General features: G+C 39.9%; 1 protein-coding gene across 4 annotated transcripts in view; it reads right to left on the bottom strand.

Annotated features, from left to right (window-relative positions):
- LOC306842961 (SH3 and multiple ankyrin repeat domains protein 3-like) overlaps window positions 1-17,724 on the bottom strand; it is a 258,820-nt gene that overhangs the window by 90,362 nt on the left and 150,734 nt on the right. For all 4 annotated transcript variants that reach the window (XR_013781799.1, XR_013781800.1, XM_079374195.1 and 1 more), the window contains exons 9-10: window positions 6,255-6,332; window positions 4,085-4,151 (exon numbers count right to left, since the gene is read on the bottom strand). Coding sequence is in view for 2 of the 4 variants with exons in the window: in XM_079374195.1 (XP_079230321.1) it covers window positions 4,085-4,151; window positions 6,255-6,332 (145 nt within the window). In the remaining 2 variants the exon portion in view is untranslated. The remainder of the gene's footprint in view (window positions 1-4,084; window positions 4,152-6,254; window positions 6,333-17,724) is intronic.

Below are 17,724 nucleotides of genomic sequence, written 5' to 3'. Positions count from 1 at the left end.
ACAAACATATATCCACAAAAGTAAAAAACACAAGACTTACAACACAGTCATTAGTGGTTGCAAATTTGTTCTGACAGTATCCAGTGCTTAAGATTAGTTTTAAAAACTGTGTATCTGTCAATGCTTCGAATGTTTGTAGGTAAAGAATTCCATAACCTCACTACTCTAACCGAGAACGCTGTTTGACCAAAGGCGGTTTTTCTATACTGTGGTACTAAATCTCCCCTAGCAGATGCTCTTGTCCTACCGGCACTGCCGTTATGGGCCAGGCATCCCCTAAGAGGAGGGGGAGCAAGATTATGGATAATTTTGTACATCAGGCATACATCACTGTAAAATACAAAATTTTTAAAATTTAACTTTTTCAAAATAGTACAATAATGGTAATCCCTTATTTTTTTTTTGTCTAGCACTTTCAAAATTAGTTTATAAAGAGAGTACACAGGCTTAAGTGTGGTCGCACCTGCCTGTGACCAGGTTGTTATACAATATGACAAACAAGGAAATCAAAGTATGTACAAAAAGTAGTTCAGCTGATTGAGACAGTTGATGCCTGATGTTTTTAAAATTATTTAAATTGAATTTAACATTATTTATAACCCTTCTTACTTGTTTTTTAAAGAAAGGTGTTGGTCAATTATTATTCCTAAAAATTTGACATGTGTCACACATTTGATTTGCTTCACCATTGAGTACGATATCTGGATTCACAGAGTTATTTTATCATGCAGTAAAACACATGCAAACTGTCTTGCTTACATTAAGAGACAAACAAGACTTATTTAACCAATTCAAGACTTCCCCCATTGCAGATGAATAGATAATAGATAATAAATAGTTAACACCTGGACATACTTGAGGGAGATCATTAATATAAATACTAAATAAAATGGGTCCTAAAATAGACCCTTGAGGAACCCCTATAGGACAGCTAGCAAAAGAAGAACACTTATCAACCACTCTTGTACATTGTTTCCTCTTAGTCAAATATGTTCTCATCCAGGTCAAGGCAGTAGCAGATAAATTAAAATTCTGAAGTTTGGAAATTAAACAGTTATGATTAACGGTGTCAAATGCCTTTGCAAGATCTAAAAACACAGCACCAACAACACCACCTTTGTCAAGTTGACTTCTAATTTGTTAGACAAAAAAACAATTAGCTGTTTCTGTAGAATGGTTCTTTCGAAACCCAAATTGCATTGGATGTAAATTTACTTCACTTTCATTTAAATGAGAAACTAATTGATCACTAACTACCCTTTCTACAATTTTCGATGCTATTGGAAGGATACTTATGGGTCTATAATTGGATGGAAAAGTCCTATCACCTGCTTTAAAGATAGGTATCACTACTGCCGCCTTCCAGCAAGATGGAAAATAGGAGTTTGTTATTGACAGATTTATCAGATGTGTTAGAGGTTTGCAGAGAGATGATTTATAAGTTTTAAAAAATTGTGCATCGACATCATAAGCATCTTTAGACCTAGAGCCTTTTAAATGATCAAATATTTTCATTACAGTAGATTCTGAAACATTTTCAATTGTGAAAACAGAGTTTCATTGTTTATAGGTTCTAGTACTCCTGATCTAACACCAAATTTCCTGGCCAGATACAGTGCAGAATTCAAAAAGAATTAGTTAAAAATTGTAGCTATTTGTTCTTTATCTTCTATTAATTTTGATTGGTCCTTTATAGCCCAATTTTGAACTGCTTTATTCTCCTTCTTTGTAATTTTATCAATATTATTCCATATTACTTTACTATTTCCTTTAGAATCATCAATTAATTTAATAAAATAATCAGCTTTGGCCTGCCTTAATTCTTTTACTACTTTATTTTGCAGATCCTGGAATTTTCTCTTATCATGTGGTAATTTAGATTTTAAGAGTAGCTTTTAATGCCAAGTCTCTCTGCTTCATTAGCTTCCAGAGATGTTCATTTAACCATGACAAACGTATTTTATTTGAGTAAGAAATTTTTACAAAATTCATTTTTTGGGGTAAAAATCTGAACATTACACAACAAACTCAGTTTTTTCTTCCCACTGAGGAAAGCAATTAGTACAGACCATCAACACTAGATGGCAATATCTCACCTCTCCTAGATGCAGGTAAAACTCTGTACTGATGCTGTTTTAAAGCTAATGTGTAGTTAAGAATGCACGGCGTTGTGTATATCAGGGTCAAAAGAGTTCATATGGCTCAATGACAGCCTTATTTAATGATACAACGAGAGAGAGAGAAACAGAGACAAGCAGGATAAAAGAGCGTACAGCGCTGTCGTCCTGACATATGGTTTGCTGTCAGTCTCATAGCTGATTCTCTCTAATCTCTAATGTAAATGAAGTATTGTTCAAACCGCTGTACTGAACATCCACCTGTCACCTGATCAGATATGAACAGCTCTCTGCCAATCAGAACAGGATGCTAGAACAAGAACAAGCCACTCAATACATCCTACAACTGTAGTTCTCAATTGGTTTTGCCTCAATGTAACTAAAGCTGAGCATTAAGTGATGATGTACAGTGCCCTCCAAAAGTATTGTAACAGTAAAGTCAAAATTGCTCTGTTGGCTGTGGAGTCAAGACATTTACAAATATGATTAAAAGTTGAATATGAGACAAAACTACAGAATGTCACATTTTATTATTGGGTGATTCAACACACAGATGATGTTTTACCAGCTAAGAAGTTCAGCAGTTTCATCCCTCTATCTGATGTGAGCATAAGTGTTGGAACAGTTGCCTCACAGGTCTTTCTAAGTGATCAGCTGTGTCCTGTTGCATTCATTCTTCAGATATTAAAAGCAGGGAATGTATCGTATTAGTTATATCCTTAACTAATATATATATAGAGAGAGAGAGAGCGAGAGAGAGAGAGATAGATAGATATAGATATGTGCACTAATATAGCACTAATATACATACATTTGTACAGTTTTGCATCGTAAGTACATTACTCTTATCTTAAGGATAAATACATATATAAAATTTGCTGGTAAACAAGATTTTGTGCAGCTCAAAGTTTGTCTTTTTTACTGCCTCTGATTATGATTAATATCACTATAATATAGTGTGGTTATATATATTTAAGATTTTTTTTCTGAAATATATAATAACAAAAACTAATTAACAAAATGTACTGGTAAACAAGGTTTTTTTAACCAGTGCAGCTCAATGTTGCAAATTTTTATTGCATTTGACTATGTTTAATATCACTAAACGTCAAACCGACAGTACTAAAAATGATCATATATGTTACTATTCGTGTATTCAAATCACTCCTCCTTCAATAGTTTCACCCTGCGAAAACATCTAGGGCTACTTAAACAAACGGCCCATCTTAAGCAGTGTAAATACCGCGCTCTGTAGTCAAGCTGTCTGCTTGTTTAGATCCTCTACTCTTCTGCCCATCCATTCAGAGTGAAAAGGCTAACTGTCCAATCCACTCAGGACACCCTCACGCACTCTCTCTTTTCCCCTCTCTCGGTGACTGATGGGAAGGATATGAGAGGAGAGAGAGACAAAGAATGGACGCATCCTGCGAGGCTTCAGCATTAGTGACAAAGTATCAGCTCCCGTCCCGTAAACGGCATGTTTTAAGGCTGGTTCTGATTGTGTGTGTGCGTGAGAGCGTCCGTCCCATCCTTCATCGAGGTCACACATGGTTCTGATGAGATACCGGAGCCTGCGGCTACACTCCCATTGGCTCAAATCAAACTCCCAACACCTGCTGAGCCTTGGGGATTAACTCCGCTCCGTCGCCATGAAAATGGTACTCCACACTAATGGGTATGATCCATTACAGTGGTGCGACAACTGGCTGCTATTCCCCGCCAGAACTAGCACGTGGAATGAGCTAGCCTTGCCGTCGACATGGGCAAATAGAGTGATGACTCTCATTCACCCGAACGCCGCAGACTCATAAACACACACGGACACACAAGGGGGACATTTTCATGTTCCCTGGCCGTGGAGCTCTGCTGCATTTGTAAGGATTCATTAATACAAGGGTTTGTTTGCGCTTGCTTGCAAATTCGATAGCAGCTAATGATGGTGGAGGTACAGTATATGAGCCACTTACCAACATCTGATGCTTTGTGAGTCTTTATAATTTCTGCCAGGTCAAAGTTTCCAGCTATAATAGCCACCTACAGACAGAAAGAAAAATGGGTTATTTTTCTGCCAAACATCCCTGGGCAAACAAAACCCCAGTTACAGATTTATAACACTGCATGCAATTCATAAGATGTTATGTTACCCCAAAAAAACTAAGACAGCAATTCATAATCAATAATGTACAGTCAGCTGTCAGTCATTAGCTACTACAAAATCATTCTGACTGACTACTTTATACTGTCTACAAATAAATAAATAAATGGAGATGAAATATTGACTATATAGCTGATTGCCAGAATATGGAGTGAAGCTATGCACTATCAATTCAATTCTTAAATCCCAAGATCAATATTTTACTCTATTTAGGCTATTTTCTGTTGATGCGGGTCAACTAAACTTCGCAAAACATTATTTGTAGCGCGCCTCCCATCCAACAGTTGCAATAAGCTTTGTGCTTTATTACTTTTAATATGAAACAGTCTCAGCTTTCAAATTCTGTCAAGTTTCGTCGCAAATTTCAAACAATAAATTCTGTTTTAGCGCTCTTCAGCGTGGCATTACAGACGGCTATAATCGAATCATCAAGCAGCAACGCGCGTGAACGATCATCTCTTCCGTTTTACTAACCGTTACAGCAAGAAGTAAACATGAATGAACATCAGAAGGTATGCTGAAAGATACAGTATAATCTACTGAAATGTGTCATGAAATTGAGCAATCAGTGTTTCAGTCGCGGAACGTCATCAACAAAACAGCTTGTAAACATGTCATGCAACAAGTAAGCCTTCATTTCCCATACAGCTCGATAGTTAGCTAGAAAAAAATTATGTAGACAGAAACATTATTACAAATGCACTATATTACATATTCATTATATTCCTATGATGTCTCATTTATTGAATGTTTGAATACATCTGTCATGAAAAGAAGAAGTTATGACAGCCACCATTTAAATGTTGATATTTCAACAACGAATTGGAGTGAAATGGAAACATTATTAAATGTTCATATAAAAATTCATGTGCAATATAAATGTTTATATACAACGTTTTTATTTCAGTGTTAAATCTGAACCCTGTACCAACTAACAGTTTCTTGTATAATTTACAGCTTTACTTAAAAGTTTTTTTTTTTTCTGAAGAAAAACTGACATGTACTGTACCTGATATATATATATATCCAAACAAATCAATATCAATTTAGATCGACAAAAACTTGTGAATTGGATTTAAGCAGATTTGTGAAATCTGTGTCAATTATACCCAGCCCTACAAAGTAGTACCATATTAGGCCTATTGCCCTCAGATTTACATGATTTACCATTAGATTTACCATTGCACTAAGGTAATTTTTTGTAAGTGTGCAGTGAACAAACAGGTCTCAAATAAGGACCAAAGACCAATAACTCATTTGATTTAATATGATACTCTCTCTCTTTTATGAATGTGAGGGCTAATTAACTTTTCTTCACTAAAATCTGAATCAAAGCAGCTGTCTAATGGTTTCCGTGTTGGTTTATGCAGCCGCACCAAGTCGGGTTCCCCCTCCCCTTTACTAACAAATTAACTTTGATCTGAGCTGAAAATCTGTGTCAACATCAGTTGTACTGTGAGTTCAAGCACCGAGCATCACAGAACAGAAGCAGACAAACACCAATCCCAATATGCTGTTAGTATGTTCACATGAAGCATCACATTGTACATTTGGACCAGAAGGGTACGAGTGAACCATTTGACTTGTCATGTTAACATGCTGCTTACACTGACCAAATGCTAGCATGGTTAATACACAGATCCAGAAAAACTCCACAACTAATGGAATAGAACATTTAATTAAAGTGTTCTCTGAGGAGGTTGCAAAAGTGCTAAGCTAAATTTTGGTCAAACGAAGGTGTCTCATCATTTGGCTGCCTACCAGCCTTTTCGTCAGAAGTGCCTACAAATGTTATCTAGGTAGACGTTTTCATGTCCAGTGTGAATTCTCAAGACGCAGCCCTGAAACTGCTCTTGGCCTAAAGTTAAATACAGTCTGCCTCTGTGGGCAGTGAACAACAGCATCAGTTTAAATAAGATCCAGCTCCATTGACTCTTCCATGGTGTGTGATCATCAGGAAGCCAGAGGTCTTGCGCTCTCACCTGGAAGGCAGTTTGGCTGTTGTAGTTCTTAATCTCCTTATTCGCCCCTCTGAACAGCAACACTCTCGCGCAGCTATCCTGGAGAGAGACAAACAGAGCGATTACAAGCATCGTGATAATTTGTCGCTAGTAAAACGTGTACATTGCATGTCCATGAAAATGTGCCCTAGAAAGTTTTGGAACGGGATGATGTTTGTGTGCATGCGTGTCGCTTTCACAACGACAGAAATGACAAAACTGATGTTCCACTGGGACCAATTAGCTCACCAGCTCATATGTAGGTCTGCTATCAGAGAGAAAAACAGAGAGGGAAAGAGAGAGAGAGAGCTACTCTAATGGCAGTGTTTCTCTATGGGCATCCGAGACGGAGTGTTTAGAAGGTCAGCACAGCATCTGGCTATCATCCCTCTCTCTCTTTCTCTGTAGACAGTTTTGACAGTCCACACACACATTTAGGAGCTGTACCACGCAGACATGACTCAGCTGGGATTGGTGTCCTAGTTTCCTAACAGTGGTGAGTAAACATCACAGTATCTCTTGGCCCACTAACACACCTTCAATGGAACCTTAATTACACTTGTAGTGCACTTCCTGTCTGTCTCTCTCTCTCTCAAGCACACACAAATCAGAAGTGTCTCTGGTAAAGACTTCTTATAACTTCTTATTTGAAAGAAATTAACTTTTATTCAAGGATGCATTAAATGAATCAAAAGTGACAGTAAAGGCATTTATAATGTTGCGAAAAATCTATTTCAAAAAATGCTGTTCAGATTTTTTGTTCTGATTTTCATTTTCAATTTTATTTCCACAAAAATAATGAGCAGCACTGCCGTTTTCAACATTAATAATAATAAGAAATGTTTCTTGGGCATCAAATCAGCATTTGATTTCTGAAGGATCAGACTAAGGTCATGGCTGCTAAAACTGAGCTTAAATATTACAGAAATAAATTACATTTTAAAATATATTCAAATAGAAACTGTCATTTTAAATTGTAATAACATTTCTGTTTTTACTGTATTTTTGATCAAATAAATGCAACCTTGGTGAGCATAAGAAACTCTTTCAGAAACATTTCAAAATTATAATAAGCAAACTTTTTGAATAAAAGTGGAGCTGATATTGACTGGAAATCGAAGGTTAAGTTGAGTGCATTGCATTGTGGGATATAGTAACTCACACAGGGTAGGCCCCTACTGAAATACTAGTTTACTACAGAACACTGCACAGTGTTAGATGTATACTGGCAATTGTTTAAAAATAAAAAGTGAAATGCAATTATAAAATACAAAATAAGTGAATACTTGAAATATTAATGTTTCAAATAGTTGCATGCTACATAACTATTATCTCATGAAGTAGAAAATATTTTGTATTTTCAGTCTAATTTTGTGGAAGACTTATCAACTTATTTCAGTTGGATCAGATAATGAGTCAAGAAGCAAACTGCATCTGCTACATTCATGTCAAGTCTTTGAATTGTGGAAAACATCGTCTGGTTCCATGCATTCTATACAGCATATACTGCAAAAACAGCAGTATGTCAGTAGTATGAGAGTATGCTATTCAGAACCCAGTCTGCCATACAGGAGACCGAGTGGAGCGCTGCATGCGTTTAATGCTATGACTCTGTGCGAAAATCAATATGTAATTTCGACTGCAGAGTGAATTAACAGAACGATGATTGAGCTTCCACATCACAGACACCCCCCCCCCCCCCCCCCCCGCCTCTTTCTTTCTGTCTTTTGCTCTCTATCTCTGATACGCTCTTCTGCCCTATTGATCCATTTAAAGGACACAAACATTCAGAACTGAAAAATAATATGCTATACACACTAATGTAAAACAATAAATCAGAAGTTATCAGAGTTGCAGCGGTCTGGAGAAACGGTAGTATGAAAGCACAAACTCTACTGAATGTGGCCTTTTATGCCAATGTGACGTTTTAATGGACTGAATGTCTGCTGGACCATAGAGCAACATGTGACCTCTAGTGGTGAAACTTTATAAGAACACAACTAAGAGACAATACTGGACATCACTATTAGACTAGGCTCACAGAGACAGATGGAATGAAGTCACCATAACTTTGCAGCTCGTTTTGGCCATGAACTGTCCACTTACTGTAGACAGAACGAGATTGTCAAAGGTCAACCACAGTGTCTTCTTCTTATGAAATGTTTAGGGGTGGGTTCGTATGAAAAATACCATGCTAATAATACACCAGCATACATTAAAGTGATAAATCGATCAAATAGTGGTTATCTAAACAAGACATAAAAAATTAGTTTGTGATAAGAAATGCTGTTCAGCAAAAAGTACACTGCAAAAAAAAAAAAAGAAAAAAAGTTGAGCCAACTTAAAAATTTAAGGCAACCAGCTTCAGCAGATTTTTTAATTTTCTCAACTTTTTTTAAGGACATTTCTGAGTTTTCTCAACTTTTTGTTGTATAAACTTAAAACAAGAAGTTACCAAAAATCTGCTGAAGCTGGTTGCCTTAAACTTTTAAGTTTGCCCAACTTTTTTTTTCTTTTTTTACAGTGTAATAAATGCTCATAATATTCAACACACTAGCAATCACATAACACACAATCACTCAAAACCCCTTAGCAACCACACATCAATGCCCTAGCAACCACCCATAGCATCTTAGTGGAATTTGAATTGAAAAATTTTCTCTTAATAGTATTAATGAACTGAATGTGTTTTAATACACAGTAACCAGGTTTATGTTTACCAATAAGTAATTTAATTTCAATCCCATACATTTTAAAATGATCTGAATACTGCTTGCTAGCCATATTTAAACCATGTTCATACATTTTAACTGAATTCATTTAACTGTTTTCACTTGTTTTTAATTATTTTCAATTAACAGAAAATATGATAAGTAAAACCAAACAGATGCAAACAGTCAATAATAAATTGTCATTATTTTTTTATTTTTTTTTGAGTGACGAAATCTTACCCGTTTCATTTATGCATAACTGACAAATGTACATTTTATTAAGTTTTATTAGTTTGTTAAAACTGTGTAATCCAAATGCATGGAAATGTTATATGCAATTCAAATGCATACATTAGGCCTAAATCAGGCTAATATAACAACAGGACATACAGTAAATTATAAAAAACTAAAGTAGCCCTGACCATAAAATATTACTTTTTGGACATTATTATTTAGATATTTAAAGAGCCATTTTCCTTTTAGGAACATCAATGAAATGAGTTCTATTTCCTCTATTTTATTATATTATAGTATATTGTTAGAGAAGCAGACTCAGACAGATGGTTAGAATACAACAGGTGAGTTTTATTGCAATCGGTGGAGTCAGCGGTTTGCTGATGGAGGTGAGTAACAAGTTCAATGAACAGGTATAGTAGTACAATGAGGGTGATAATGGAATATCCTTTGCTTTCACAGGAACTCGTGGATAGGAGAGACGGAGCACACACCTCACAATACTGGACAGGGGAGACACACTCGTGGAGATCCTTGGAGACACAGACGATGGAGTAGAGCTGCGAAGAACACGCTGGAGATGAGACGGGGTAAGTAGGAGTTCAAGGTAAGTACACAGGTTAGTAGCTGTTGTAGCATCAGTCCACTTCGAAAGGAAACGAGATCGGACAATGAGCTGGTGTGAGGTGTGTGCTTTTATGTGCAGGCTGATGAGCGAGCTGATGAAGTGCAGGTGTGTGCAATTAATACTCAGGTGAAGGAGTGCGTTGTGATTGGGAGGTGAATGAGCCTGGCTGATCTGTGACAGTACCCCCTCCTCCACGGCCCGCTCCTGAGGGCCGAGGACCCCGACGTCGTGGTGGGCAGGTCTGTCAGGATGGGTTGAATGGAATTCCTCCAGAATTACTGTTGGGTCCAGGATGTCATCTTTGGGAACCCAAGACCGTTCTTCCGGGCCATATCCTTCCCAATCCACTAAGTATTGTGAAGTGAAGTACATACAGCCAAGTATGGTGACCCATACTCGGAATTCGTGCTCTGCATTGAACCCTTCCAACGTGCACACAAACAGCAGTGAACACACACACACTGTGAACACATACCCGGAGCAGTGGGGGTTCGGTGCCTTGCTCAAGGGCACCACAGTCGTGGTATTGAGGGTGGAGAGAGCGCTGTACATTCACTCCCCCCACCTACAATCCCTGCCGGCCCGAAACTCGAACCCGCAACCTTTGGATTACGAGTCTGACTCTCTAACCATTAGGCCACGACTTCCCCAGTAGATGGTACCGTCCTCCAGAATCAAAGGAAGAGGGGGTTCCTCTGTCGGGCCAGGCTCTGTGGAGGGAGAAACAGGAGAGTGGTAAGGCTTGAGTAAATAAACGTGGAAAGAAGGATGAATTCTGTACTGAGGAGGGAGTTGCAACTGGTAGGTGACCGGGTTGATCTGTTTGGTGATGGTGAAGAGGCCAACGTATCTGGGACTTAACTTCTTGCAGGTCAGACGCATACGGATGTCCCTTGTTGACAGCCAGACCTTCTGTCCAGGTTGGTAAGTGGGAGCTTTGGATCTTCGAAGGTCTGCTGTCATCTTACACCTGCGCACTGCCCGCTGTAGATGATAGTGAGTGGCATCCCAGATTCTCTCGCTCTCTCTGAACCAGTAGTCGATGGATGGGACATCGGATGGTTCTCCAGACCAGGGAAATAGAGGAGGCTGGTAACCGAGTACGCACTGGAAGGGAGTGAGTCCAGTGGATGGCTGGCAAAGAGAGTTCTGCACGTACTCGGCCCAGCCCAGGAACTGGTTCAAAGAGTTCTGGTGGCCATGGCAGAAGGTTCGGAGGAAGCGCCCAATTTCCTGGATCTTCCTCTCCGTCTGCCCGTTCGACTGGGGGTGGTATCCCGACAAAAGGCTCACGGTCACACCTAGGAGAGTGAAAAAGGCCTTCCATAGCTTGGAGATAAATTGCGGTCCCCGATCAGAGACAAAGTCTTCAGGGATCCCATAATAACGGAAGATGTGATTAAACATAAGCATAACCATCTCCATTGCTGTGGGCAGACCCTTGAGGGGTAACAGACGACAGGACTTGGAGAATCGATCAATGACAACGAAGACACCGGTATTAGCATCAGAGACTGGTAGATCAGTGATGAAATCAACTCCTAGGTGTGACCAAGGTCGGTTGGGAAGGGGAAGCGGGAGGAGTTTGCCCGCTGGCAAATGGCGTGGGCTCTTGGAAATGGCACAGTCCGAGCAGCCCTGCACGAACCTTCTCACATCCCTGGCCATATTGGGCCACCAGAAGCGATCTTTCAGCAACAAGAGAGTGCCGTTGGCCCCAGGGTGGCCAGTGCCCAGAGATGTGTGCACAGAGTGAATGAGTGGAGTGTGTCGTGCTCTGGTGATGTATTGCAAACCTGGTGGGCAGCCCGGTGGAGTAGGTGTGGAGACATTGGAGGGGGTGTCTGACTCAGGATTCCACCGGATGGGGCTGACGATGATCTCCTTTGGAATGATGGGTTCTGGTTCCTCACAGACCTCTTCTGGGGAGTAGAGACGGGAGAGAGCATCCACCCTCACATTCTTGGGACAGGGAGAAATAGGATATGGTAAAGTTGAAGCGGGTGAAAAACAGCGCCCACCGGGCCTGTCGGGGATTAAGTCTTTTAGCATCACGCAAATATTGGAGGTTTTTATGGTCTGTGAGGATGATGAATGGATGTTGTGCACCCTCCAACCAATGCCTCCATTCCTCCAAAGCCAGTTTGATGGCTAGAAGTTCTCTGTTGCCGATGTCGTAGTTAATCTCCACCGGGCTGAGTTTGCGTGAGAAGGCGGCGCATGGCTGGAGTTTGGCTGGAGTCCCCTGCTGCTGAGACAAGACTGCTCCTACTACCGGAGGTAGAAGCGTCTACTTCTACTAGGAAGGGCTTCCCAGGATCGGAATGGATGAGGAGTGGAGCACTGGTGAAGGCTTCCTTGAGGGTTTCGAAGGCTTCAGTGGCAGCAGGTGTCCAGGACAGAGACTTGGGCTTGTTCTTCAGGAGGTTGGTTGTAGTCATGTATGAATCTTCTATAGAAGTTGGAGAATCCTAGAAAGCGTTGGAGTTCCATGATGGTAGAAGGATTGGGCCAGGTCTTAATGGCTTCCACCTTCCTCTCGTCCATCCGGATGCCACCGCTGTCGATGTAGTATCCAAGGAGCTGCACTGAGTGAACTTATTGAGTGCCCGGTAATCGATATAAGGACGCAAGCCTCCGTCCTTCTTGGCCACAAAGAAAAAGCTCAAAGCAGCAGGGGACGTTGAAGGGCAGATGTAACCTTGTTGAAGAGCCTCTTCAATATACTCCTCCATGGCCTTCTGTTCAGGAAGTGAGAGTGGGTTAATTCTTCCATGGGGCACTGACTCACCCGGTAACAGATCTATGGCGCAGTCCCATGGCCGGTGTGGAGGTAGCTGAGAGGCTCTCTTCGGGCAGAACACGTCGGTAAAGGGGGCGTAGCATGCTGGAATATCAACTGACTGTTTCTCCTTTGGGCTCTCGATGGAGGTCGAGTTGATGGTCAGCGTCAGAGGGGAACGTGTCGGTGGTCTGGGAAGATGAGGGAAACAGTCAGGAAAGCATTTGTTGCCCCATTTCAGAACCTCACCAGTACTCCATGAGATGGAGTACTGGTCATGTTGCACGAACCAAGGGCGCCTAAGAATGATCTCAGTGGTGGATCCCTCCAGAACCAGGAGATGGATGGATTCCTCATGCAACTGACCAACTTGAAGGTGAATGGGACCCGCAGTGTATTTGAGGTGTCTACGACTGAGGGGTTTTCCAGTTATCGACTGGACTTGGTAGCTGGTCTTGTTCGCTGTGATCGGGAGATTGAGTTGGCGGCAGAGGCTTCCGGAGATGAAATTCCCGGCTGACCCGGAATCGAGGAGGGCATGTACTGGAACACAGGCATTGGAGGCAGTAAGGATTACTATGGCAGTGAGGGGCTGCATATTAGCCACACTCACCATCGTCGAGGAGGACGAATTGGGCATGTGGAGATTACATGCCCACCAGCACCGCAGTACAAAAACAGGCCTTGGGTCAGCCGCCTCTGCCGCTCAGTGGAAGAAAGACGGGTTAGGTCAACTTGCATGGGTTCGTGGCCTGGGTCTGGAGTGCTGAGAGTCGCTGGGTGGCGAAGGAGTGCAGAGTTGGGAGTATTTTGGGATTCCAAGAAGCAAGACTGCATATGGTTGGCACACCTGATGGAGAGTTGGATGAATCTCTCCAAGCCGTGGGAGTCATCGTATGCAGAGAGCTGCAGTTCCAGTCCCTGCCGATAGGTGGTAAGGAGCGAGCGCTCATTCCAGCCACTGGCCGCTGCAAGGGTTCTGAATTGGAGAGCATAGTCAGTTATAGACAGAGATCCTTGACGAAGATGATACAATTGTTCTCCAACAGATGAATCACCGGCCGGCCGGCCGAAAACTTCTCTGAAATATTCAATAAAACTGTTAGCAGATTGTGTCACAGTACCGGATTGGGCCCAGATGGTCTCAGCCCACTGGAGCGCTCGTCCTGTAAGCAGGGAAATGATGAAAGCTATCTTGGCTCTGTCGGTGGCGTAGAGATGCGGCTGCATTTCCAGAGCGAGTGAGCATTGTAGGAGAAATCCGTTGCACTCCTCCACCACACCAGAGAAGGGCGCCGGTTTGGCCATGGGACTGGCAATCACATACGGTGAAGAAGAGGTGGTGTCGGTGCTGTTAGTGACGGGAGTTACCGGAGTTGTTGTGGGGTTGCGGAGAACTCGCCGAAGATTATCCACGAGTTCCTGGAATGGATCGGGCTGACTCATCCTGCCGTATCCCTCGGTTTTGGTCCGATCTTCTGTTAGAGAAGCAGACTCAGACAGATGGTTAGAATACAACAGGTGAGTTTTATTGCAATCGGTGGAGTCAGCGGTTTGCTGATGGAGGTGAGTAACAAGTTCAATGAACATGTATAGTAGTACGATGAGGGTGATAATGGAATATCCTTTGCTTTCACAGGAACTCGTGGATAGGAGAGACGGAGCACACACCTCACAATCCTGGACAAGGGAGACACACTCGTGGAGATCCTTGGAGACACAGACGATGGAGCAGAGCTGTGAAGAACACGCTGGAGATGAGACAGGGGGTAAGTAGGAGATCAAGGTAAGTACACAGGTTAGTAGCTGTAGTAGCATCAGTCCACTTCGAAAGGAAACGAGATCGGACAATGAGCTGGTGTGAGGTGTGTGCTTTTATGTGCAGGCTGATGAGGGAGCTGATGAAGTGCAGGTGTGTGCAATTAATACTCAGGTGAAGGAGTGCGTTGTGATTTGGAGGTGAATGAGCCTGGCTGATCTGTGACATATATATTATTTATTATTATTTTATATTATATTATATTATTATTTTATTCATTTATTATTATTATTATAATTTTTTGTTACACTTTATTTTAAGGTGCCCTTGTTACAGTGTAATTATACATTTAAGCACTGAGTAATATTAATTAAGTACATGTACTTACTATATGGTTAGGTTTAGGATTAGGGTTTTGCTTAGGGTTACTTGAATGTAATTATGAATAATTTATTGTTATTATAATAGTAATTGATTAAACGTAACCTGTAACAAGGACACTGTATAATAAAGTGTTACCTATTTTTTTTTTTTTCTTAAAGTATGAATAGAGACACATAAACTCACACAAACACATATTTGCCTAAACATGAATGGAGACTTGAAATTGACGGATATTTGATCATGGAGAGCGTGATGGCCAAACTGTAGCTTCTTCGGTTTTACTGTCTTCACTTTTGGACATTTGGTCCCCACAAAGAGAGTGAAACCTGACCTCCCACACACAGACAGATCTCATCAGCCTTCTTATTATCCATAGATGTGAATTCACCCTTCTGTTCCACATCAGGTGGTCGTCTCTTCCTTTCACCTCCTCCTGCTCTCCTCATCGTTTTGGCACTATTTCACACTCTCTCTGTCTCTTCTTCCATCATTGCTTTCGTAGCTTTTCCCTCGTCTATCCAGTAATGCCTCTCTCCTCGGGCTGATACATCCTCTCTCAGAGTCTCTTTCTGGGAATCGATCCACCCTAACATCTCCTCTGAGCCTGAGCTAAACATCCACAGAGAGTCCTTAAACTCGCTATCACCGCTGAGCACTCGTAGAAGAGCACACACACACACACACACACACACACACACACACACACTTACCCACTTCATGACAGATTTAGCAACTCCTGAGCATGCTTTTTAAGAATTGTCTTTCAAGTATGACAAATTGACCTAAAAGTACAAAACTCACACAAACTCATATCAGCACGTGTTTGTCTTTCTTACCTGCATGAAAACTTCACTTGCTCTTAAGTTAAGCTATTTATAATTATACACTTATATAGGCTCTACTGTTATATATATTATATGTTGTGTGTAAACATATATATATATATATATATATATATATATATATATATATATATATATATAAAATAAACTAATCATGACCATAAAATACAACTTTTGGACATGATTTAGACATTCTTTGAAGGATCAAAGCTCTTTTTCTGAGACTTTTTCTTTTAAAAGGAAACTTTTAAAAGAAAAAAACTTTTATCAGGCTCATATGTTTAGGTTTAGTAATTTCACTTTCATAGCAATGAAAAGGTTATTAGTCAGTTATTGAATGCCTTATTTTCAAAAATGTCCAATGTTATTTTCATAGGCGCCTAATAAAAATGCTAATTTAAAAGAAAAAGCTCAGACGGACTTAGAGGTTTTTGCATCTTAAGTCAATCATTTATTCTTTTTATGAGCTATTTTTATGAGCTAAAAAGGGTCCTTTAGAATATGAATTGAAATAAACTTACAAGCACACATTTACCTAGAAATACTGTATGAATGGGGACTTCAAAATGACTTACAAAACAACAAATTTGAATTAATTACTATGTAATATACTGAAATATTTTATAAACATACTATTTGACCATAAAATACAACTTCTGGAGATGTTTAATCTCTTTTAAGAGTAATCTGTCCTTCTCAAAGAATGTCTCGAAGAATTTAAAAAATACTAAGTTAACTTTTGAAGACACTTGCTAGCAAATTTAAAAGTATGGTAAGAAACATGCTATGCTTGCAATGCTTGTAAACTGATATCCAACTGATTTTAAATTGAGCTTATGATTAAACAAATAAATTCTTTTTTTTATATTACACTGAAAATATATAAGCGATACCACTGTAATACAAATTTGGGCATTATTCAATTTCTTTACGAGCCAATTTTCTGTCTGAGAATGTCCACAAAAAAAGTTTTTGACAGATTCAGTTTACTTCCAAGGACTTCCCGTGCCCTTAAAGTAGGCTAATTCTATATATAACGATGGGATATACAGCAAGTTATAAAAATAAACTATCACTGACTGACATTATACATCATCTGGACATTATTTAAACATAATTTTGTCGACTTTTGCAGCCTTTTTTCTTATATAAAAACACCAACAAAAGGAGTTTTGACAGATTGAACTAACTTCTGAGGATATCTTATAGCAATTTTTTTCTGGCCGCATTCTCCAGCATTTTGTTTTTCTATTTTTGCCAGGACACTTCTAACTGAGTGATACAAATCAATTAATCAATCAATCAATCTTTTAACTATATTACTATACAGTTATATATCATTGAAACTTGCTAGCTGCCCATATTAGACATCTTTTGGACATCAATTAATCGTTTTATGATTAATTTGTCCTCTAGAGAACGTCTCTAACAGGACCTTTTTGAAAGACTTCTGACAGACATCTGAGGACATTTTCCAGCAAATTTGTTTCTAAAGAACAGCAAAAACACAAACAGTCTTTTGCTGTATTTTTTTCTGTATGATTTTCCTTGCTGTCTCAGCAGCTCTGTTTCTTGTTGCAGTGCGTCTGTCACACGGCTCTATTACACATCTGTGCTGTCAGAAAGATGTGAGATGCCTGGCGCTGTGCATGTGAGTTTGTGTTTGAGATGTGACGATTGAGACAAACGTTTCTAGCCAAACTTGAAGAAATGAAGTTACAGAAAATAATTAGACGTCAACACTTGAACTATGATCTAAGATCTTTCTGTAATACTCAGAGTACTATTTTTATGTTTCAGAAGTGGAGGTCATTGTGTGGTGTCCTCTTTTCTTCATGTTTTTGTTGTTTAGATGTTATTGATCTGGTTGTAACTGACTTCATCCGGACTGGATGTTACATTAGTGTAGGTCAGCTGTAGTTTAATCTCACTATAATGAGCTGAATGAAGATAAACAGAAACCACTGCTGTAAAATTAGCTCTCTCTCACAAACACACTTAACAAAATGGAGACTTAACATAGATTTTGAATGCTTTTATATAAAAGTATTTCTAATTAATTAGCTAACTCTAAGTACAACCATAAAAGAAAGCTTTTTGCGTATTAGAAAA

The sequence above is a fragment of the Barbus barbus genome (genome assembly GCF_936440315.1).
Source record: "Barbus barbus genome assembly, chromosome: 23".
NCBI lineage: Eukaryota > Metazoa > Chordata > Actinopteri > Cypriniformes > Cyprinidae > Barbus > Barbus barbus.
The sequence above is the reverse complement of the archived record's forward strand: the minus strand, read 5'-3'. Positions and strand labels throughout refer to the sequence as shown.